Source organism: Sabethes cyaneus, chromosome 1 (genome assembly GCF_943734655.1).
Source record: "Sabethes cyaneus chromosome 1, idSabCyanKW18_F2, whole genome shotgun sequence".
Taxonomy (NCBI): Eukaryota; Metazoa; Arthropoda; class Insecta; order Diptera; family Culicidae; genus Sabethes; species Sabethes cyaneus.
The window spans coordinates 161,857,094-161,880,556 of record NC_071353.1 but is presented as its reverse complement, the minus strand read 5'-3'; the positions used below and the strand labels follow the sequence as shown (position 1 = coordinate 161,880,556).

The following is a 23,463-nucleotide window of genomic DNA, read 5'->3' as shown; positions in this document are numbered from 1 at the left end:
TTATGTAAATCTCATGTTAAACATAATTTGTAGGCAAAACATACTAGATATGGTTTTAGGAACTTTGCTCAATTTTCCAACGGTTTCAGATAAATTTTATTATAAAATTCATTTGCCCATATTAACTCTTGAAGCAGCCCAAAGGCACCGTTGTGGAACAGATATTAGCTCAGTTTGTTTGCACTTACAGCTGTAGCGTAATAATGCAGTCGTCATATTTTTAACTAAAAGCAAAGAAAATATATTTGTCTTTGATTTAGCAAATTTATATTTTGCACATTTAACGTCAAAATATAAAAAAATTAGATATTTTCAAACAAGATTGGTGTCGTAACTTCGATGCAACAAACTACAGAGTAAATTTACCTGATAACTTCCACGAAATGTTTGGGTTCTTAATCAGTTTTCGATAGTTTATTTATACTGGATGCTTTAAGCATTAAAGTTTTATCAAATTTAAGCAAAATTCTTAATAATAAAAGGATTTTAAAAAGTTGTGTCAGAAAAGTATGTTCTGCACACTGAACGTTGTTTTACTGCCTCCGTCAATGCTTTCCCAAGCACGGACGATGAAATCCCGTACCAAATGTGAAATGGTGATCGCATCTATTCTACATCGTTATTTTACCGTTTCGAAAACCATTAAGTGAAGTATAATGGCTGATACTGTAGCTCCTGTTGCTGCTCCGGCTGCGGCCTCTCCGGCTAAGGCACCAAAGAAGGCCAAAGCCTCCAAGGGAGACGCCAAGAAACCGAAGAAGCCATCGACTCACCCTCCAGTGAACGACATGGTTTTGGCCGCTATCAAGACCCTGAAGGAACGTAACGGATCCTCGCTGCAGGCCATCAAGAAGTACATTGCTGCCAACTACAAGTGCGACGTTGCTAAGTTGGCTCCGTTCCTCAAGAAGGCCCTGAAATCCGGCGTCGAAAAGGGAAAGCTTGTCCAGACCAAGGGAACTGGCGCTTCCGGTTCGTTCAAGATTAAGGCCGACGCTAAGAAACCAGCAGGCGAGAAAAAGGCCAAGAAGCCAAAGAAGGAGACCAAGGCTAAGAAGCCAGCGGGCGAGAAAAAGGTTGCCAAGAAACCAAAGGCCGCCGCTGCCAAGAAAACTGGCGAAAAGAAGGCTAAGGCGGCTCCTGCAAAAGCTGCCAAGAAGGCTGCTGGAGTGAAGAAGGCCGCTGCCCCCAAGCAGAAAGCCACCAAACCATCGAAGACCGCCGCTAAGAAGCCGAAGACCCCGAAGCCAAAGAAAGCAGCTCCGGCTAAGAAAGCAGCTCCGAAAAAAGCTGCTGCCAAGAAGTAAATTATAGTTGAAGCATTACCATCAAAGCATAGTATTAGAACAAACAGTCCTTATTAGGACTACCACAAACGTTTATGAAGAGAGAATTTATATTTTTCTTGCTTCCGTTTGCAATTAAGTCGCATTATTTTTGAATATTTTTTTATAAGAAAAACTTTCAATGGCTTTAACTGTTTCTAAAGTACAAAAGAGGCGACCGAGCCGTAGGCTGTAAGTCTCTGAAATATTAACATACATACAGTAATGACCCACCCGATTTTGTCACCCCCATGATGAATTTAGGGCTGACAAAATCAGGTATTTTTCAATTTTTATTTGTTATGCAGAGAGGAGACTCAGGAGAATTTCTCATTTGCACATTGGACCTTTTGAAATGTTGGTCGAGATATATTCTTTTCTGATCGCTTTTAGGACATTTCGCACTCCCTTCTACCTCTCTGTGGACATTTGTCACCTTTTCACAGCACAGGTTCCAAAGGTACTGAAACACGCGTATTTTTAATTGCGTCGAAATGGTTGATTATACTGGTTAACTATGTTCAAAGAAATTTCTCAGCGTAAAAAGCTCTTATGGTATGAACGATTCTTTGATTAAGTAAGGTAGAAAATTTATTTTTTAAACAGCAAGAGATAGAGCAAAACAACGTTCTACAAATTTTTTGAGAAGATTATTATAAAGAACTTTGCCAAAGAAAGTAACCCTTCAGCTTTTATAGTTGTGGAGATACGAAATAACTTTCGTGAGAACTCCACAATAATCGACTTTTTGAACACAGTTCTTTCCACAGTGTTTAAACACATTTCCACAGTGTTTTAACACATTTGACAACGATTTTTTCCAAGTCAAATTCATACTATTCTAAAATATAATAACTTGCTATCGTCAATATTTGAGAAAACTAAACTCAAATTTTCTTGTAAAAATCATGTAACTTTCAATAGCAACATCTCAGACTCAATTTATTAGGAATCGTAGGAACAGTAGATATATTGTGCCAATGTAACAAATTAATTATTTTATTTGTTATATTTCTAAGTTTTGCTACATGTTTTCTTAATATCATGCTTCTTCAGAATGTTCTGACCAATAAATATCAGCCAGTTCATGCAGAACTAACAGTTAAGCTGAAATATACGTTTTGTCATACAAACCGGCGTGAATGTTACATATAACAGTCCTAGATCACAATATCTGGATTGGTATTGATAATGAGTTTTTTGGTTGCTTTGTACACTAATGTGTTAAAAATAGTCGCCATTTTGTTTTTCTAGTACTCATCGGAAATAATTTACATAAGTTTTGCACCACAAAACTCAACCATTCGCCGTATCTACTCAATTTTTTTTCGCGATGTGCCCATAGATTATGATAATTCTTCTCCGAAGCATTATTCATACACATATACACTATTGTAGCAGATACTTTATCAAGACTGATTGCAAAAGAGTTACGGCAAAGTGCAGTCAATTTTGCTATTAACGTTGGTGTCACTGTTTATTTCTTTTATTTATGTTTGCTTAATCACTATTGTTTTAATGTTAATATGTAAAAGCAAAGAATATGTCCTTAACAGGAGTAGAGAAGTTTCTATTAATTCTTCATTAATAATATTGTGGCCCTTATAAGGGCCGTTTGTTGCAAGTGGGTCAAATAATCGTTTAGCCTCCGAATCCGTACAATGTGCGTCCCTGACGCTTAAGAGCATAGACAACGTCCATGGCGGTGACGGTCTTTCGCTTGGCGTGTTCGGTATAGGTTACAGCGTCGCGGATGACGTTTTCCAGGAATACCTTCAGCACGCCTCGGGTTTCCTCGTAGATCAGTCCGGAAATACGCTTGACACCACCACGACGAGCCAGACGACGGATAGCGGGCTTGGTAATACCCTGGATGTTATCACGGAGAACCTTGCGATGACGCTTGGCGCCTCCTTTTCCGAGTCCTTTTCCTCCTTTACCGCGACCAGTCATTTTTCTTAGTTAGGTATATTCGATTCAAACTACCGAACGAAATTAATGCTGGATTCGAACAAGAGGGCTGCTTTTATACCTACGAGGGTAGAAAATTTTCCACTGCCCTCTTTCTGATTGGTTGAACAGTGGACGAGTGTGCAGTATAAAAGAGGTCAAAATGTGTTTACCGACCATTATCCGTTTGATCCTGAAATCGCTCACTTCGTTCTGAAACCGAAATCAGCATGGCTCGTACAAAGCAGACTGCTCGTAAATCCACCGGAGGAAAGGCTCCTCGCAAGCAGTTGGCCACAAAGGCGGCTCGCAAAAGCGCCCCGGCCACTGGAGGAGTGAAGAAGCCTCACCGTTATCGTCCAGGAACAGTGGCTCTGCGTGAAATCCGTCGTTACCAGAAGTCCACCGAGCTTCTGATCCGCAAGCTTCCGTTCCAACGTTTGGTTCGTGAAATTGCCCAGGACTTCAAGACCGATCTTCGTTTCCAGAGCTCGGCTGTCATGGCTCTCCAGGAGGCCAGTGAAGCCTATCTAGTCGGTCTGTTCGAAGACACCAATCTGTGTGCCATTCATGCCAAGCGCGTCACCATCATGCCAAAGGACATTCAGCTGGCTCGCCGTATCCGTGGCGAACGTGCTTAAGACAATCGGCTTTCGTTTGATCTCATATTGCAACAAACGGCCCTTATCAGGGCCACACATGTGTTTCATGAAGAATTAAATTAGTTTTCTTTTTTACTAAAACATGGCATAGTATGTTTATCAACACCTATCACAACTTTCAATTTAAATTTTACTCAACGATGAAATAATGTGGCATTAAAATCAACTGAAAGTGGGTTCGATACATTTCTAAATTAGCTTCCATCAGCGTTAGTGAAATGAGTTTCGATTCATTTGGAGTTGACGATAATTTTTGTCGTTTCATTTGTATTTTTATATCAAGTATTGACCTACAACCTTAGTAATCCTGAGTGGAATTTGAAATGTTCGAAATGTTTTGAAATGTTTATTCGACCTTTACTACTAAGCTTGAAAAAATATATTTCTGAATGTCACCCAAAAATATATTTCTGAAAAGTAGACCCTCAAATTTGTAAACTACAATTCAATTTTACTTCCGTTAGAAGATTATTTCATGGATTCGCGTGTTGTGATTGACATTCACAATCTTTCTTTGCATTTACGTAAAGTTAAGTGGTTTTTACCTATCACGATAATACGTTGTTTTTTAATTTAAAACTTGTCGGTTGCTGAAATATGCTTATTAGTCCTGCTTTCAAAATCAGATCTCAAGTCAAAAAACAAAGTCGCTTAAACCGTCATTAGACATTACCCTCCTTTATCGACAGACTTCGCAGCGTTCGTTAGAGTACAGGAAAATTACGGGGTCAGTGTCATGAACCTACAAAATCTATCTAGCAAGCACCGCCTAACCGAGATTCAAACATACGACGACTGGTTTGTTAAGACCAGCAATGCTGGTTCAGCATCGTACCTTGAAGCTAACTGAGCGATTACTGCTAACTGGGGAATCTCAAGCCTAAGTTTTATTAATTGTAAGTAGTAAGGCTTATACAAATTTGGAAAAAAGTTTATGTCCTGGTCTCGAAATATTATTCAAGGGGGGGGCAAGAAAAAAATAATAACATCAAACCTTCAACAACTAAACAAAGGAGAAGAAACCAGTGTTTATTTTTCAAGATTAATATAAGTTTAATACAAAAAAGTTGTACAGTACTTAAATTTTAGTTCAAACCGAAACAACTTTCAAAATTTTTTAATCCAAGCACATAAAGTTATTATCTAGCAGAGATGAATCAACTTGAAAATAGTGGAGTGCTACGGGATCACCTTAGAGAGCCATAAACGCGTAACTTGATCTTCATTTGAATTTTACTTTTTACTTGCATGACACTCGGTTAATTACCTTGTATTTTAGAATAATCCAAATCTGTGTCACTTACTAGTTCAGTACTCGGTAACCACGAAATAGTATCGAAATCTAATCTTCTCGTAAAAATGGCAATTTAGTTCCCTACAACTTTTTTTACTTGGAACGCATGTGCTTTGCTACCGACATTTCTTAAGAAAAAAATCTCTGACACCATTCACGTTTGAAACCACTTGTTTCTTGGTCAACCTTTTAGTCATATGAATATCAGCCCTTTCCTCAGCTGATGCTGGTGCTCAACAATAATGTGTTTAACTTTGATATATTAAGGATGCAAACGCACCACTATAAAAGCGATTGTCATTGTTTGACTAATAGCATTTGTCCATTCCGTTGCTGCACTTCGGATGAAGTGCAGTACTGTGCTGGGAGTTGTTTTCTAAATATCAGGACTTCTAACAGCCCTCTGTCGAAGAACCTTGATCTTTAATGGAAAAATGCCGGACATCGGCATTACAGGTGTTCCGAGTTTTTTTTTCTGTGCCACAGAATCGACATATATCACCTTGCAGTTTCCCCATAAGCTTCAGATGATAGCGGTTTGGACAATGTCCAGTTATGAGATCAGTATAAATGTTTAGATCTTTCTTCGAAATCTCTAGGATTTTGCGTACCATTGAAATGTTTGGAGAGATAAACTGTTTCGACTGCCTAGCAATGAAAGTGTTATTACAATTTAATTCCACTTTCGTACATTTCCATACTAAAGCTCAATAAAAAAGCAATATAACTTAACATTTCGTGATTTCGGGGCCACCGTTAATCCCAATGATAATCACAACATGACAATAGTCAGAAAAGTTTCGAACAGTTCAGTGACATCCTTTCTGCATGCGACCAATGCATGGTAAAATATTTTATCTTTCAGTTTTTTGTCCCTTACATCCAAAATTAGGGTTGGTACATGGACACTACGGAATAAAACGATCAATTAGGATCCCCGAAAGCACCGAAAGCTGATGTTCCGGAGTGTGTAATTTGTTGTATTTCTATTTTAATCTTATCTATTACCTATGACAGCAAAATATAATCCCACAGCAATTCGGAATATCTCCATCATAAGTGGGAGCAAATTTCACTAATACATTGTTTAGTTGATTGATGCCTCAATCCTTTTCGGTTCTTTTGAAACAAGTTGAATTAAAATGGAACAAAATTTAAAGTAAATGGAGTCAAAAGTCTAATTCCAAGCACCCCAATTTTCGGCGTCGAAACTTGAAGGTTAAGCACAATAGTCGCCTGTGACCTGTAGCAGGAATCAGAAAGCTTAGATGGTGTAAAATAATACTTCAACTTTGTACGAATTGGGTAACTTAGAAATGTAAACTCGTTGAATTGTACACATCTGCTCACCATTAGAGAATGCAACATTATTGCACGTTATTTTTTTGCCCCTTCAAATTTCGAAAATTTTTGAAGGGGGGGGAGTGACAAACTTTTTTTCAAATTTGTATAAGCCTAATTGGAGTACAATCTAGTATTATTGTTTGGAGTACTCTGCATGATGTGAAAAACTTACAACCCGAATGTAGTTCAAAACAATTTTGCTATTGCGAAGTGAATTTTAACATTCAAGTGATTAAATGTTAAATTGAGTAGTTAATATAATGTTACCCAGTGTAAAGAAAACAATTTCTAACTCATCATATATGGATTTGTTCGTCCTTATAAGGACGGTTTTTTTTGTGTCGCACTGGTTGAAAAATATTTAGGCCTTCTTTTCGGTCTTCTTGGGTAGAAGGACGGCTTGAATATTTGGCAGGACACCACCCTGAGCAATGGTGACACCAGACAAGAGTTTGTTCAACTCTTCGTCATTGCGGATGGCCAATTGCAGATGACGGGGGATGATTCGGGTCTTCTTATTGTCACGGGCGGCATTTCCTGCCAATTCCAGCACTTCAGCTGCCAAGTATTCCATCACGGCAGCCAGATAGACGGGAGCTCCGGCACCAACGCGCTCGGCATAGTTTCCCTTCCTGAGCAGACGGTGAATACGGCCTACCGGGAATTGGAGACCAGCACGAGTCGAACGGGACTTTGCCTTTCCCTTAACTTTTCCTCCTTTACCGCGTCCAGACATGTTGTAGTTTTAGTTTATGTTGTTACGTTCAAACGAATTAGCGTTAAACTGATACCTCATGCTCGGATCACCCCTTGTTATATACCCAGGCAGATGGCGATTATCGACCAGGGGGTTGAACCTCGTAGGTAACGGAATGACAGAAGTTGAAAAAAGGGACGTGCTTCGGAAGCGGTTCTTTTTCTGTATATAAGGGGCACTACCGATGGCAATCGCTATCAGTTTTTGTTAGGAAAGCTAAGCAAAACATCTGTCGAAATGGCACCGAAAACCAGTGGAAAGGCCGCTAAAAAGTCTGGCAAGGCCCAGAAGAACATCGCGAAAGGAGACAAGAAAAAGAAGAAGCCACGCCGCAAGGAGAGCTACGCCATCTACATCTACAAGGTCCTGAAGCAGGTCCACCCGGATACTGGTATCTCCTCGAAGGCCATGAGCATCATGAACAGCTTCGTCAATGACATCTTCGAGCGTATTGCTGCTGAAGCTTCTCGTCTGGCTCACTACAACAAGCGTTCCACGATCACTTCTCGCGAGGTTCAGACCTCCGTTCGTCTGTTGTTGCCAGGAGAATTGGCCAAGCACGCCGTCTCTGAGGGCACCAAGGCTGTCACCAAGTACACGAGCTCCAAGTAAATGGTTCGGACTATGCTATAATGTATGCACAAACGGCCCTTCTAAGGGCCAACAAATTATAATCGAAGAGTCAAATGATTTTTCTTTCTGCTACTATTATAAATAATAATGCATAACTAATATGGTTAGAACGTTCTGATAAATTTAGCTCGATCTCTGAATAAGTTTTAAAAGGTTGCAAATTTTCTCAATTCATCCATAGATATCATTTTGGAACAGTCCGTAGTTTGTCGAGATACGATTTGTAAACATAATATGTACTCCTAAGAACAAATGCGCACTTTTTCACTTGAGCACGCATTTTCACTTAAATCAAAATGTTGCCACAGCCAATAACTTAGAAAGTGGTCAATTTGACCCCAGGTCACTTTGAGAAGTCAGAACATTTTTTTTTATTTTCCGGCAGTATTACCGGAAATTTTTATTACAGAAGTTTATTTGATCAAAAAATTTTGAAAACTTACGTTTTGCAACAATTAAAAAAAACGTTTTCTGTACATAGCGGTCAATTTGACGCCAAAATTCATACTGCTATACTGCCGTGAATCGCATAACTGTCCCATTTTCTATAGAGTTTCCTATATTTTCGAATTTTTGGATGTTTAATGGCAATTGCAATTTAATAAACTGAATGATAGAAATATGAATAGCGACTTGGCGGGGGACTTTTTATAAGGAGCGGTTTTAGTAAAAATAAAAATGGAAAAAATCGGATTTTTTCATATTTGTAACGTTTATATCACGAAATCCTTACTACCTAGTATACTGCCCATAAATGGAAGACAGTCACCCTAAGTAAGCCCGGCACCCTAAGGAAAATGGTCATTTTGTCAGATTTGAGATCAAATATTGCTAATTTTTCTTCACAGCATCAATGTTTATTCTGTTTTCAATAAGTTATGAGACTGTCAGTGCTTTCGATCGGCTATTTTAAATACAGTTAATTTTTTACACAGCCAAAAAATGGTGTTCATCAAGCAGTGCGGGTGAAAGCGGCACCCCATGGGGGTAAGACCGGCACCTAATTTTGTCAATAAATTTATTCGACAACTACTGAACCGATTTGTAAGCGATCACCGATCACTACCAAATAAAAAGTGATAATGTTCAATACGTTGTTACTGAATTTGGTTGAAATCAGTTAACGAGCCTTGAAGATATAGTGAGGTCGCATGATGGGGTTCGTTTGACTCAGAAGCTGGTCGCTTTCCTGTGTGTCCGGAACACTCCCAGAACGTGTCCGAGTATGACCAATGTGATCCTGGACACTATATGTGACAACAAATGAACTATTTCAAACTAGTTTTGCAATTTCGAGTACCGACTTAGAGATGTCACATGTTTTATTTTAGTTAAATTCAAAAACTGATCCCCGTAGAGGTATCTGGAACATTCACGGACATATTTAAATGTGGCTAATGACGCCTTGAACACTTTATACGACTACCAATAGTCTAGATTTGCAAATCCGTGTATTTATAGGTGTCACATGATGGGTTTGTTGTGATTCAAGGTGCTTCTATGTTCAAGTCTTATATATTCCGGAACTTGTTCCCACTGTAACTTCGGAATCGTACATCCGATCCAAATTCTCCTCAATAGTGTTCTTCTAGGCCATAACATCTTCCGTTAGGCAGTTGTTGCCATCCTCCTTGTAAAAGGTCTCCCCTCGCCAAGTCGGCGTTAATAAATTTATCGTTTAGTCCATTAAATTATCTTTCTGAAATATCTAAAAATTAGTTTTCGCTGGTTTTGCAGACAACGTATTTTTTATACAGACTGGTTATTCAAAAATAGAAGATCACCACAAAATAGATCTTTTAATTTCCAGAAACTTCGGAATTCTCGCGGTTTTTTTACGCGAATTTCGGCATTTACGCGGATGTGCTCAATTAGTCTATTTTTTCACGAAACGTTGAAATCCAGTTTTTTTACACGAAGTTTGGAATTTACGCGGTTTTTTAACGCGAATTTTGGAATTTACGTGGTTTTTTACGCGAATTTTGGTATTTACGCGATTTTAATTTACGCGGATCGTATCCTTCGCGTAAAAAGCGGCTTGAGTGTATAAAAAGAAGCATTAACGGGAAATTAGCAGTCATCAACTTTTCGTCGGAAAGCCCAATTTTGGAGGCAGTTTTTGGGCCCAAAAGCGGAGTTTTGCTCGTAAAATGGTAAATACTGCATTCTTCTTGCGAAGCTGAACACTTCATATATATTTTCATGAACAGAGTTTTTGTTTCAAACAAAAAAACTGCTTTTGAAATTGGCAGAATCGCTGACGACTAATTTCACCTTAGCAAAGCCAGGGGTTTATACCGTCTTTAGACATTACCCTTCTCTATCGACAGACTTCGCAGCCGGCTGTAAGAGTACAGGAAAATTACGGGGCCAGTGCAACGATCCTATTGACTCTAACTAGCAAGCACCGCCTAGCCGAGAGAATTTCACCTTAACGTAAACTTTTTCTTAGCTTAGTAAAAGTTCTAAAAGCTTGTAGTTGATTTAAAAATTGATTTTTAGTGACAGCAAAACTGTGACCCTGACTCGGCCTTTTAAGAGAACGAGAAAAAGAGAAATAAATAGAAAGTCAGATGAAAAAGAGCGATAAAATGAATGACAGAAAGTGAGAAAAAAGTAATAGAGAGCAATTAATAAAAGAAAAGAAATAAAAAACGAAGGAGAAAAAAAGAAATAATAAAGAAAAAGACAAAAGAAATCTAAAGGAAGAAAAATAAACGTTGAAGAAGAAAAGGAGAATGAATAAAAAAAACAAAAGATAACATAAGGAAGAAATAGTTGAAGAAAAAAAGGAGAAAGAATGGAAAAAAAAGCTAGCGAGAAAACAAAGAGATAAAAAATTAAATACGGGTTGAAAAGATAAATCAAGATGGAAAAGAGAAAACCCTACGTATTGTCGTTATCGTCGGGCCACTGTTATGCCACCACGGGCCACAACGATTTTACAGTTTCAGTATACTCATGATATCTATGATACAACCATTGTAAAATTTCTTACTGTGATAGCTAACTTTTCACAATATTGTGAGTTTCAGTCGTGTATTCAAAACACCCGTACTGAATTCAGTGACTAAATCTAACAAAAAAAATTTTCTAGGGGCAATGAACTTTTCTTTAAGAAATGATTCATGAAATGCAATTACCGAGATAAATTTTGAAAATGTATGAAGTGTGTTGTGCTGCACACGAAGACTATAGAAAAATCCCCTCCAGAAATACTAGAAAAGTGCTATTTGTAAAGGTTGGGCCAAGTAGTCATGGTTGGGTCACTATAATTTTAAGCGCAGAAGCGCAATAATCGCTAGAGAATGTCAGTAACGTAAAATGTGATGAAATAAAGCAAAATTAATACGATAAAAACCTATATTTTTGTTATTTTTTCATTGGAGTTGTACACTTCGGAAAAGGCGATTGTAGCAATATTGATTTTACAAGATCGCCAAAATTTCGCAAAAATGCAAGTAAAAATAGGGCATTTTTACCTATATGAGCCGTTGTTCACGGAATTCATTCTTTTCATGTCTCTATAGAATTTCAATGCATATGTCTTAGATTTTCTGCGGAGGCCCAACCTGTACATCATGGTCCGACTGTGACAACATTATTTGTCTTCACGTAAATAACATTTTTATTTTTCAAGCAATCAGTTCAAAACGAAAATTTACCTTATCCTTAGACATTTGCCACGATGTATTTAGATTTCCAAAATTCCTTTTGAAACGAAAGTTATGGGCGAATTCCAAAACGTGGCCCAACCACGACGACACTCCCCTATCCTTCGCGTAAAAAGCGACTTGAGTGTATAAAAAGAAGCTTTAACGTAAACTTTTTCTTTTCTTTTTCTTGATAAAAGTTGTAAAAGTTGTGATTTAAAAATTAATTTTTAATGACAGCAAAACTGTGACCCTGATTCGACCTCTTAAGTGAGCGAGAAAATTAAAAATAAATAGAAAGTCAGATGAAAAAGAACGATAAAATGAAAGAAAGTGAGACCAAAAAGTAATAGAAAGCAATAAAAAAAGAAAAGAGGAATAAAAAACGAAGATTAAAGAAAAATAATAAAGTAAGAAAAAGACAAAACACATCTAAAGGAAAAGAAAAGTTGAAGAAGAAAAGGAGAACGAATGAAAAAAAAAACAAAATAAAAAAGGTAAAAAAAAGAGAGAAAAAAAAAGTTAACGAAAAAATAGATAAAGAAAGAAATAATGGTAGAAATGAGAAATAAAAATGGAAAAGAGAAATAAAATAAAAGAAAGAAAAAGATACATAAAGTAAAAGAGAAAACCAAAACGAAAAAGAAAAAAAAGAAGAATTAAAGAAACAGAGAGAGCAAGAGGACTACTGTTATATGGTAGCAAAATCTCAAAAAATATTCATTCAATATTCATTCGCGCCTTCTGGTGCTCGTTGCAGTTTGTTACAAATTTTGCGGATTTTGTGCAAAAATTTGTTAGGTTTTTACTTTCGATTCATGTAAGCACTACTGTTTTCCAATTTCGATAGGCAAACTAGCTTTTTTCTATCGAACGCAGACTGATGACTGTACAGTAGCCTTTTAAACCAATGTCATCTTGTATACACAAAAGACAATTGTTGTGAGATGCAAGCAGATGTGATTTTTTTATTAGCATACTCTAGCTGGCATTAGTAAACATAATTTAAAATAATTCCAAAATAAACATTTTACAAATGCAGTTTTTAAGAAGACAACTGTACATCTCAATCCTTTACTGTGATATGATGTTGCTTCTAGTGAGTACGCAGTGGTATTTTAATTGAAAGCTATTATGTAAATCTCATGTTAAACATAATTTGTAAGCAGAACATTGTGAATATGGTTTTACAAACTTCACTTAACTTTTCAATTGTTCCATATAATTTTAGTAATAAAATTCATTTGCCCACATTAACTCGTGAAGGTGCTCAGAGGCGCCGTTGTGCATCAGATATGAGTTCAATTTGTTCATATTTATAGCTGTAGCGTAATAATGCAGGCGTCATATTTTTAGAAAAAAGAAAGGAAAATATATTTGACTTTGATTTGGCAAACTTATATTTTGCACATTTAACGTCAAAATTTAAAAAAATTGGATATTTTCACAGAAGATTGCAGTCGTAACATCGATGTAACCAACTACAGAGTAAATTTACCTGACAACTTCTACGAAATGTTTGGGGTTTTAATCAGTTTTCGATAGATCATTTATACTGCATGCTTAAAACATTAAAACTTAATCAATTTTAAACAAAATTCTTAATAATAAAAGGATTTCAAAAAGTTATGTCAGAAAAGTATGTTCTGCACACTGAACGTTGTTTTACTGTCTTCATCCATGCTTTCCCAAGCACGGACGATGCAATCCCGTACCAAATGTGAAACTACGCTCTCATCTATTCTACATCGTTATTTTACCGTTTCGAAAACCATTAAGTGAAGTATAATGGCTGATACTGTAGCTCCTGTTGCTGCTCCGGCTGCGGCCTCTCCGGCTAAGGCACCAAAGAAGGCCAAAGCCTCCAAGGGAGACGCCAAGAAACCGAAAAAGCCATCGACTCACCCTCCAGTGAACGACATGGTTTTGGCCGCTATCAAGACCCTGAAGGAACGTAACGGATCGTCGCTGCAGGCCATCAAGAAGTACATTGCCGCCAACTACAAGTGCGACGTTGCAAAGTTGGCTCCGTTCCTCAAGAAGGCCCTGAAATCGGGCGTCGAAAAGGGAAAGCTGGTCCAAACCAAGGGAACTGGTGCTTCGGGCTCGTTCAAGGTTAAGGCCGACGCTAAGAAACCAGCTGGCGAGAAGAAGGCGGCAAAGAAACCAAAGAAGGAGACCAAGGCTAAGAAGCCAGCTGGCGAGAAAAAGGTTGCCAAGAAACCAAAGGCCGCCGCTGCCAAGAAAACTGGCGAAAAGAAGGCTAAGGCGGCTCCTGCCAAAGCTGCCAAGAAGGCTGCTGGAGTGAAGAAGGCCGCTGCCCCCAAGCAGAAAGCCACCAAACCATCGAAGACCGCCGCCAAGAAACCGAAGACCCCGAAGCCAAAGAAAGCAGCTCCGGCTAAGAAAGCAGCTCCGAAAAAAGCTGCTGCCAAGAAGTAAATTATACTTGAAGCATTACCATCAAAGCATAGTACTAGAACAAACAGTCCTTATTAGGACTACCACAAACGTTTATGAAGAGAGAATTTATATTTTTCTTGCTTCCGTTTGCATTTAACTCGCATTATTTTCGGATCTTTATTTTATTTATATAAAAAGTACTTTCAATGGCTAGAACTATTTCTATGAAAGAGGCGAACTAGCCTTGGCTTTCAATCTCTGAAGTCAGCCTCCCAGTTGCCTCGAGGTAAGACGCTGGTCTAATAAGCCAGTCGTCGTATGTTCGAATCTCGGCTAGGAGAGGCTCTTAGAGTCAATAGGATCATAGCATTGACCCCGCACTGTCCTGTATTCTAACAGCTGGTTGCGAAGTCTGTCGTATAAAAACGGAAGGTCAAATTTCGATAACGGAATTAGCACCCAGACTTTCAGTCTCTGAAAGAGAGAATCTAATTTAATCTAATCTAAAGTAAAACAGACTAGAAAGATATACCAATATGATTTGTAGCTGACGAGAACATGCGTTTCCATGTAGAAGTGGTAAAATTAAATCAAATTATGCAATGTTGATTTTGCTGCTTTTAAATGCCAACTTTTAGCTTTGATATGTAGCTGTATATTTAGCTGCACTACGACTTACTTTAATAGGGTGGCATGCTATGAAAGCAAAGGTAATCGTGACACGACAAAGTGATAGATTTTGAACGCTTTTATAGCTCAGCCAATTCTGCATATATTGTAGCCATTTATTCAAGACAACGTTTATTCGTGAACTGTTCGAATATTAATGATCTATTTGACAGTTAATGTCATTCTTATATATACTAATCCTCTACGCTATACCTACTATATCTCCTACAATATTTTTATGGTTCGCATACCATTCGAACCACAAAAGATGTGTGTAGTTTTCATCAAAAGATTGAATTTTGCAAGTGACTCCCTAGAATTTCCACGTAAAGTTGATCAATTTTTGTGAATTCACTACAGTTTTTTTCAGCACATCATTTCATTATTAGTTTGATTAATATTATTAACCTATAAGTGATTTTGTGTTGTATATTAAAGCTCATAATTGCTTTGTATTATTTTGTAAAATGCTTTATCCTATAAAAAGTCATCTGCAATAGTTTCCCAAAGGTCCCTCACTTCTTATACGTCATTACACTTAAAAAAATACTTGAAAAATGGTTGAAAATTCTCCCCAGCGCAAAGAATATACGTTCTAATACAAAATAAACCTGAAACTACTCTGGCTCAGCATCCCAAAATTACTTAAGAACCACATATTATCCTTGATTTAAAGAGATTTTTTTTTTGCTTGACCAGCATTTGTATGGAGTCGCCCCACAGTGCATCTGTTTCTATGCAGCATGTTGTACGTAAATTGCACCATCATTATAATGACACAACAATTAGTGACAAATTGACCAAGAAGGGCAAGGCAAATGAATAAATCACGCCATAAGGAGAGCTAGAGCAGCGTTTTTCAATAGACAATCAGCAGCATGAACTTGTTTAATCAATGATATCTTCAAATGCACTGCCGCTAGGTTTTCTGGTATGACTCACTACCAGTCCAGAAGTGCTTCCCGATTACCTCTCGCGGGCTTTAGATCTCTATTAGTTTGCAGTCATCTAATGAATTGGGTAAGGTCTATGAATAATCAGTTAGCCTTTTCAAGCGCAATACGGGACTTCAAATTATTTCGTTTCTTCGTTTAGCAAAATAGTTTTTTAGCCAGGATTATTCCTTATTAATCAACGACCAGAAACCCTTTCCCGCAAATAAGGCAAAATGTGATGCAGTTTCTTGGGAGTCCAAAACCCAATGAGATACGTTTTTTGTAAGGCGCTAATACTTATTATTATTAGCTAGGGAATTATCAAATATCTGCTAATTGGCTTGAAGATATTGAGGAATCACAACGGGTGAACAGTACCACAGGTTTTTTGTGATCTGTACCAACATTTTATTGCATCAACTCTACGTCGTCCTACGTTCAACACACGGTTAAGTCTTGAAAACAATCTTCCTTCATACAAGACTAACAATTAATAGAGCTAAAATTCACGTTTTGTCATTTAAACCGGCGTGAATGTTACACATAACAGTCTTAGTTCACAATATTTGGATTAGTATTGATAATGAGTCTTTTGATTGCTTTGTACACTAATGTGTTAAAAAGAGCGGCCATTTTGTTTTTCTGGTACTCATCGGAAATAATTTACATAAGTTTTGCACCACAAAACTGCAGCAGTTTTTTTTAAAGCCACCTTGACCATACGCCGTATCTGATCAATATTTATTTTTGTCGCGATGTGGCCATTGATTCAACAGATATTCTCCGCAGCATTATTCCACACACCTATACACTATTGTTGAAGGTATTTATCAAGACTGATTGCAAAAGGGTTACGGCAAAGTGCAGTCAATTTTGCTATTAACATTGGAGTCACTGTTTATTTCTTTTATTTATTTTTGCTTTATCACTATTGTTTTAATGTTAATATGTAAATGCAAAGAATATGTCCTTAACCAGGAGTAGAGAAGTTTCTATTAATTCTTCATTAATAATATTGTGGCCCCTATAAGGGCCGTTTGTTGCAAATGGGTCAAATAATCGTTTAGCCTCCGAATCCGTACAATGTGCGTCCCTGACGCTTGAGAGCATAGACAACATCCATGGCGGTGACGGTCTTTCGCTTGGCATGTTCGGTGTAGGTTACAGCGTCACGGATGACGTTTTCCAGGAATACCTTCAGCACGCCTCGGGTTTCCTCATAGATCAGACCGGAAATACGCTTGACACCACCACGGCGAGCCAGACGACGGATAGCGGGCTTGGTAATACCCTGGATGTTATCACGGAGAACCTTGCGATGACGCTTGGCGCCTCCTTTTCCGAGTCCTTTTCCTCCTTTACCGCGACCAGTCATTTTTCTTAGATATTCGATTCAAACTACCGAACGAAATTAATGCTGGATTCGAACAAGAGGGCTTCTTTTATACCTACGAGGGTAAAAAATTTCCCACTTCCTTCGTTCTGATTGGTTGAACAGTGGACGAGTGCGCAGTATAAAAGAGGTCAAAATGTGTTTACCGACCATTATCCGTTTGATTTTGAAATCGCTCACTTCGTTCTGAAACCGAAATCAGCATGGCTCGTACCAAGCAGACTGCTCGTAAATCCACCGGAGGAAAGGCTCCTCGCAAGCAGTTGGCCACAAAGGCGGCTCGCAAAAGCGCCCCGGCCACTGGAGGAGTGAAGAAGCCTCACCGTTATCGCCCAGGAACAGTGGCTCTCCGTGAAATCCGTCGTTACCAGAAGTCCACCGAGCTTCTGATCCGCAAGCTTCCGTTCCAACGTTTGGTTCGTGAAATTGCCCAGGACTTCAAGACCGATCTTCGTTTCCAGAGCTCGGCTGTCATGGCCTTGCAGGAAGCCAGTGAAGCCTATCTAGTCGGTCTGTTCGAAGACACCAATCTGTGTGCCATTCATGCCAAGCGCGTCACCATCATGCCAAAGGACATCCAACTGGCTCGCCGTATCCGTGGCGAACGTGCTTAAGGCAATCGGCTTTCGTTTGATCTCATATTGCAACAAACGGCCCTTATCAGGGCCACACATGTGTTTCATGAAGAGTTAAATTAGTTTTCTTTTTTACAAAACATGGCATAGTTTGTTTATCAACACCTATCACAACTTTAAATTTAAAATTTACTCAACGATGAAATAATGTGGCATTATAATCAACTGAAAGTGGGTTCGATACATTTCTGAATTAGCGCTTCATTCAGTGTAGTGAAGTGAGTTTTAATTCATCTGGAGTTGACGATAATTTTTGTCTTTCCATTTATATTTTTATATCAAGTATTGGCCTACAACCTTAGTAAACCTGAGCGGAATTTGAAATGTTCGTTATACAAATTCACCTTTCATTGATTTCGGCGATATCGGGCAATCATAAATTCGCTTTATTCGACCTTTACTACAAAGTTTGAAAAATATATTTCTCAAATTTATAAAATACAATTCAATTCTACACCATTAGAAACTTATTTCCATGCATTCGCGTGTTGTGATTGATATTCACAATCTTTCTTTTCATTTTCGTAAAGTTAAATGGTTAAAGTTATTAATTATAAAAATATAAAAATCGCAAGAGGTTTTTCGTAAACGATTCGTCACGTAAACGATTTCGTCACGATAAATGCACATTGCTTTTAATATAAAACTTGTCGGCTATGTAAAATTAATTGTTCACGTCAAATGGAAAATATGAAATTTAAAATATTGAACTGATCTCAATTTTGGCCCGAAAGCTGCTGAAATATGCTTATTAGTCCTTGAGAGCAACTAAACCTCAAACTAACGTTTATGAAGTAGTAATTGGAGTACAATCTAGTACCATTTTTTTGGAATATTCTGCATGATGTGGAAACCTAATTTGTACAAAACAATTTTGCGAAGTGAATTTTAACATTCAAACAATTAAATATTAGATTAAGTAGTTAATATATTGTTACTCAGTGTAAAGAAAACAATTTCTAACTCCTCATGTAAGAATTTGTTCGTCCTTATAAGGACGGTTTTTTTGTGTTCATTGCGCGGAAATTATTTAGGCCTTTTTCTCGGTCTTCTTGGGCAGAAGGACGGCTTGGATGTTTGGCAGGACACCTCCCTGAGCAATGGTGACACCAGACAAGAGTTTGTTCAACTCTTCGTCATTGCGGATGGCCAATTGCAGATGACGGGGGATGATTCTGGTCTTCTTATTGTCACGGGCGGCATTTCCTGCCAATTCCAACACTTCAGCTGCCAAGTATTCCATCACGGCAGCCAGATAGACGGGAGCTCCGGCACCAACGCGCTCGGCATAGTTTCCCTTCCTGAGCAGACGGTGAATACGGCCTACCGGGAATTGGAGACCAGCACGAGTCGAACGGGACTTTGCTTTTCCCTTAACTTTTCCTCCTTTGCCGCGTCCAGACATGTTATTAGAAAATTGTAGTTAACGGTGTTACGTTCAAACGAAATAGCGTTAAACTGATGCCTGATGCTGGAAACACTCCTTATTATATACTCAGGCAGATGGCGATTATCGACCAGGGGGTTGAACCTCGTAGGTAACGGAATGGCAGAAGTTGAAAAAAGGGACGTGCTTCGGAAGCGGTTCCTTTTCTGTATATAAGGGGCACTACCGATGGCAATCGCTATCAGTTTTTGTTAGGAAAGCTAAGCAAAACATTGTCGAAATGGCACCGAAAACCAGTGGAAAGGCCGCTAAGAAGTCTGGCAAGGCCCAGAAGAATATCGCGAAGGGAGACAAGAAAAAGAAGAAGCCACGCCGCAAGGAGAGCTACGCCATCTACATCTACAAGGTCCTGAAGCAGGTCCACCCGGATACCGGTATCTCCTCGAAGGCCATGAGCATCATGAACAGCTTCGTCAATGACATCTTCGAACGCATTGCTGCTGAAGCTTCTCGTCTGGCTCACTACAACAAGCGTTCCACGATCACTTCTCGCGAGGTTCAGACCTCCGTTCGTCTGTTGTTGCCAGGAGAATTGGCCAAGCACGCCGTCTCTGAGGGCACCAAGGCTGTCACCAAGTACACGAGCTCCAAGTAAATGGTTCGGACTCTGCTATAATTTACGCACAAACGGCCCTTCTAAGGGCCAACAAATTATAATCGAAGAGTCAAATGATTTTTCTTTCTGCTACTATTATAAATAAAAATGCGTAACTGATAGGGTTAAAAAGTTCTGATAAATCTTAAATGATTCTACCTGGAAATAGGCCGGATTTAGTTAAAGCTAGGTTGGAACTACTTCAAATTTCAACTAATTTTGGCTGCTTTGTACCAATAATTGAATTATTCTCTGTGACAAATAACGCACTTTTAACTTCCTACTACAAATTTTTTATTTGAAAAATTACTCAAAACCTGAGTTTGTACACTTTAAGGGCATTTTGAGTAGTTTCAACCTAGCTTTAACTAAAGCCGACCTATTTACAGGTAGGACAATTTTAGAGTGTAGCGCGTAAGCTATTAATTTACTTGACAAAATAAACGGCATTTGCCCTCGCGACACTTTCGTCCACGACGGTTATAATTCATCGCGTTCGAAACGGTGGGAAATTAGCAACACTGCTAAGAACAAATGCGCACTTTTTCATTTGAGTCAAAATGCTGCCGATAAGGCCATTGCAAGTTATTTTTAACAATTTTTCCACCCCTACCCCCCCCCCCTCCCTTGGAAATTAGAAATTGGCTTGAAAAATCGAGGGGCAAAAAAATAGTTTGTTGATATACGTCAAATTCTTTTATAAAATCAATTGCACTCGACAAATGAGTGTACGTGTAGAATTAACGCTCTAACACGAAACAGAAAGCGGTAATTGGTGGTAGACCAAACAACTCACACATAAAAGTACAACAAAAAACTTGTAAAAGCAGTTGTCTGTATCTGCTTGTATTCTAAAAAAATACAGTTATTTTAATAAGTGCTTTTTAAGTGCTTCTTACAAACAAATCATTATATTTCGACAGCCATAAGAGATAGATAGTTAATATAATCGACAAAGGTGCTTATTTTAGTATGTTCTACAACTTTTATAAAGACATCGTAGTTTTGGTGCGCCGATGGGCAATCCATTATCACCGTTTCTGTGCGAAATACTCTTGACTAACCTGAAAGCAAGCTGGAACAAAACCTGGTACTACCAACAAGATGGTGGCGATACGTCGACGACGTTTTCAGCATCATCAAAAAAGGAGAACTGGAAACCATTCTAGTAGCCATGAATGGTACACACAGAAACATACACTTCACTTACGAAATGGAGAAAGACGGAAAACTTCCTTTCTTGTATATCGTAGTAATCAGACAAATAGAAAGCAGAGAAACCGAAATTGAAATTTACAGGAAACTAACGAACACCAAACGAGTTATACCCAGTTCATCTAACCACACCCACCAACACAAAATGGCAGCTTCACATGATCACATAGGATGGAAACATTACCGTTAAGTGAGCTAGAGAAACGAAAAGAATGAACACACATTCTTGAAATTGCAAAACTGAACGCATATAAAGAAATGACAATCCAAAACATTATTTCCAAAAAAAAAAGAAGAGACGCATACAAAAAATCACTCACAACAGTTACACCAATAACACCAAAACTCAAACGAGTGGCAGTAGAATACGACGGAAACATTACACGCCCTCTCCGTCGAAAAATGAGGAAATTTGGAATTGACTTAGTCTACACGAGCCGAAACAACCAGCTCAACACAGGGTGGCCACCCAAGCGGGAAAAAGCCGGGAATTTCAAATCACCGGGAAAAAAGTGGGAAAAACCCAACTCTTAACGTTTATCATTAACGTTTTCATGTTTGTGGTTATTTACAATAGATCAACTGTACTGGTCGCAGTAATGAGTCCACACATGAAAAAAACCCGAATCAATCCACCTAGCGGTGTGACCTAGCCTTTCTACTGCCGCAATAATTATTTTTTATTTTCTCAGGAACATTTATAATTAACTAAACTATATTTTTAAATATCCGTTGCTTATTTTTCAAAATCCTTATCCAAAAAGGTTAATATCTGAATTTGAAAAAATAACTGAGTACTAGACTAAAAATAACTAGATATGAAAAACGAAAAAGAGAAATCGGACTTTTTCTTAGTTCGCGCTCTTTCAGTTAATTATTTTTGCATGAAAATCAAAACTTGACCTTCTTTTGAATGAACTTTAATGAAAAAATAGTCATTAGCTTGATCGTACCGTCATCCGGGGATACTTGCAATACTTTTGAACTTTGACTTAGTATAATTTTCGAAGTATATCGTTTAGGTCCAAATGTAAGTAGCCAAAACTTGTATAGTGGTCAGTACTTTTGATTTATGATTTTGATAAAAAATATAAACTAAATGAATCTGTAGAATGAATTGAAAATAGTAGTGTTGCAAGTTACCCAGTAAACGGGGTTACTTGCAACACTTTTCTGATTTTGCGTTTCTTATAATTTCATATCTGATTTCAAACCGCGAATGGCTATTTTTAGATATTTTGAATGTATTTGTAGTAAAACAAGAGATACTGGAGGCGTTTTTTGTTTCCCAATTTTGTCTATCGCCTTTTTAAAGTTATTCGGTGAAAATGCAGCATGTCGGTGAACTCCAAATTGCCGTTTCAAGGCACGTGGAATTTTTCACAATTTTAATTTTTCTGGAGATGGTGGTAGACAAATTAACATCGTACAGATGCAAACTTACTTTGTACATACTGTCTATTACAATAATTTCTCTTTTTACAAGTGCTACAAGCCGCGCCATATTGGAAGTAACAACATGAATTCATCGTTCCTTGTCTAAGTTCAAAATATAAACAAAGCTCAAGGTTGCTATTTGTTAGCTTATATGATGCACTTATTGTGTAGAGGAACCAAACAATAAAAAATAATTCCATGTCAATGAACTGACGCAACTTTACACATCCATTTTTCCTACTCTGAAAGTGAAATTTCTTTCCAATCGTATAAAAACTAGCAAAACAATGATGTAATGGATTAAACTTGACGAAACAATAGGCAAACGTCCCTTCTTTAAAATGGCATTGGGTACAAATGGTTATGTTAACAAACAAATGCGTTACAGCTGTCAAAAGCGCGATGCGCCGAAGTGTTGCAAGTAACCCCGGTGTTGCAAGTATCCCCGGATGACGACGGTATCGTTTATACGATACTAGCTGACCCGACAAACTTCGTATTGCCACAAATTAACCTGTGTTGTACATAAATCATGAATCTCGGATGATCTTTGTCACAATCTCGAGTTTTGCAAGCCCCCCAGTGGGCGGCGCTTCCGACGGCGGGTCACCGGCAACACTCGCGACCGTCTCGTCCTGAATGATCTAGTGTTACTATAGATAGTTTTTGTGGTCTTGTATTGACTAATGTTTTATGGAAGAGTCGAATTTCTCGAGTTCGATTAGTTTTTGAGTTTCGCAAAAATTTCTGTTTTATTTGTATGAGAGTCCATATCCCCCTACCACAGGGGTGAGAGGTCTCTAACTATCGTAAAATAAATTCAAAACTCCAAAATCTCCCACATGCCCAATTTGGTTCCATTTGCTTGATAAGTTCTAGAGTTATGAGGAAATTTGTATTTCGTTTGTATGAGAGCCCCCCCTCTTAAAAAGGTAAGGGGTCCTAATTCATCATAGAAAAAATGGTTGCCTCCAAAAACACCCACATGCCAAATATGGTTCCATTTGCTTGATTAGTTCTCGAATTATGAGGAAATTTGTATTTCATTTGTGTAGAAGCACCCCCTCTTAAAGTTGGGAGGGGTCCTAATTCACCTTCTTCTTCTTCTTCAGCAGC

At 38.2% G+C, this 23,463-nt stretch overlaps 8 protein-coding genes and 1 pseudogene across 8 annotated transcripts; 5 read left to right on the top strand and 4 right to left on the bottom strand.

The window, feature by feature from the left end:
- Positions 1-656: 656 nt before the first annotated feature.
- LOC128739823 (histone H1-like) lies at positions 657-1,342 on the top strand. The gene has a single exon (XM_053835326.1). The coding sequence runs from the start codon at positions 657-659 to the stop codon at positions 1,305-1,307; it is 651 nt and encodes a 216-aa protein (XP_053691301.1). The 3' UTR covers positions 1,308-1,342.
- Positions 1,343-2,964: 1,622 nt separating this feature from the next.
- On the bottom strand, positions 2,965-3,281 carry LOC128739876 (histone H4). Its single transcript, XM_053835382.1, has one exon. The coding sequence runs from the start codon at positions 3,276-3,278 to the stop codon at positions 2,967-2,969; it is 312 nt and encodes a 103-aa protein (XP_053691357.1). The 5' UTR covers positions 3,279-3,281; the 3' UTR covers positions 2,965-2,966.
- A 224-nt stretch (positions 3,282-3,505) lies between these two features.
- LOC128739834 (histone H3) lies at positions 3,506-3,916 on the top strand. The gene has a single exon (XM_053835338.1). It carries the CDS (start codon positions 3,506-3,508, stop codon positions 3,914-3,916), a length of 411 nt encoding a protein of 136 aa, XP_053691313.1.
- A 3,004-nt stretch (positions 3,917-6,920) lies between these two features.
- Positions 6,921-7,975, bottom strand: LOC128732774 (histone H2A-like). Its single transcript, XM_053826141.1, has 2 exons — positions 7,964-7,975; positions 6,921-7,311 (listed from the first exon to the last, which is right to left on the bottom strand). Exon 2 carries the CDS (start codon positions 7,309-7,311, stop codon positions 6,937-6,939), a length of 375 nt encoding a protein of 124 aa, XP_053682116.1. The 5' UTR covers positions 7,964-7,975; the 3' UTR covers positions 6,921-6,936.
- LOC128732775 (histone H2B) lies at positions 7,567-7,965 on the top strand. The gene has a single exon (XM_053826142.1). The coding sequence runs from the start codon at positions 7,570-7,572 to the stop codon at positions 7,942-7,944; it is 375 nt and encodes a 124-aa protein (XP_053682117.1). The 5' UTR covers positions 7,567-7,569; the 3' UTR covers positions 7,945-7,965.
- Positions 7,976-13,406: 5,431 nt separating the features above from the next.
- On the top strand, positions 13,407-14,092 carry LOC128736037 (histone H1-like). Its single transcript, XM_053830524.1, has one exon. It carries the CDS (start codon positions 13,407-13,409, stop codon positions 14,058-14,060), a length of 654 nt encoding a protein of 217 aa, XP_053686499.1. The 3' UTR covers positions 14,061-14,092.
- A 2,435-nt stretch (positions 14,093-16,527) lies between these two features.
- LOC128736054 (histone H4-like) lies at positions 16,528-17,000 on the bottom strand (annotated as a pseudogene).
- A 1,660-nt stretch (positions 17,001-18,660) lies between these two features.
- On the bottom strand, positions 18,661-19,067 carry LOC128736075 (histone H2A-like). The gene has a single exon (XM_053830561.1). It carries the CDS (start codon positions 19,056-19,058, stop codon positions 18,684-18,686), a length of 375 nt encoding a protein of 124 aa, XP_053686536.1. The 5' UTR covers positions 19,059-19,067; the 3' UTR covers positions 18,661-18,683.
- Positions 19,068-19,320: 253 nt separating this feature from the next.
- On the top strand, positions 19,321-19,757 carry LOC128736064 (histone H2B). Its single transcript, XM_053830550.1, has one exon. It carries the CDS (start codon positions 19,321-19,323, stop codon positions 19,693-19,695), a length of 375 nt encoding a protein of 124 aa, XP_053686525.1. The 3' UTR covers positions 19,696-19,757.
- The last annotated feature ends 3,706 nt before the right edge of the window (positions 19,758-23,463 follow it).

Excerpts from the sequence above, each read along its gene's own strand:
- LOC128736037 (XM_053830524.1), top strand. The coding sequence starts at position 13,407 with ATGGCTGATACTGTAGCTCCTGTTGCTGCTCCGGCTGCGGCCTCTCCG.
- LOC128739876 (XM_053835382.1), bottom strand. The coding sequence starts at position 3,278 with ATGACTGGTCGCGGTAAAGGAGGAAAAGGACTCGGAAAAGGAGGCGCC.
- LOC128739834 (XM_053835338.1), top strand. The coding sequence starts at position 3,506 with ATGGCTCGTACAAAGCAGACTGCTCGTAAATCCACCGGAGGAAAGGCT.
- LOC128739823 (XM_053835326.1), top strand. The coding sequence starts at position 657 with ATGGCTGATACTGTAGCTCCTGTTGCTGCTCCGGCTGCGGCCTCTCCG.
- LOC128736064 (XM_053830550.1), top strand. The coding sequence starts at position 19,321 with ATGGCACCGAAAACCAGTGGAAAGGCCGCTAAGAAGTCTGGCAAGGCC.
- LOC128732775 (XM_053826142.1), top strand. The coding sequence starts at position 7,570 with ATGGCACCGAAAACCAGTGGAAAGGCCGCTAAAAAGTCTGGCAAGGCC.
- LOC128736075 (XM_053830561.1), bottom strand. The coding sequence starts at position 19,058 with ATGTCTGGACGCGGCAAAGGAGGAAAAGTTAAGGGAAAAGCAAAGTCC.
- LOC128732774 (XM_053826141.1), bottom strand. The coding sequence starts at position 7,311 with ATGTCTGGACGCGGTAAAGGAGGAAAAGTTAAGGGAAAGGCAAAGTCC.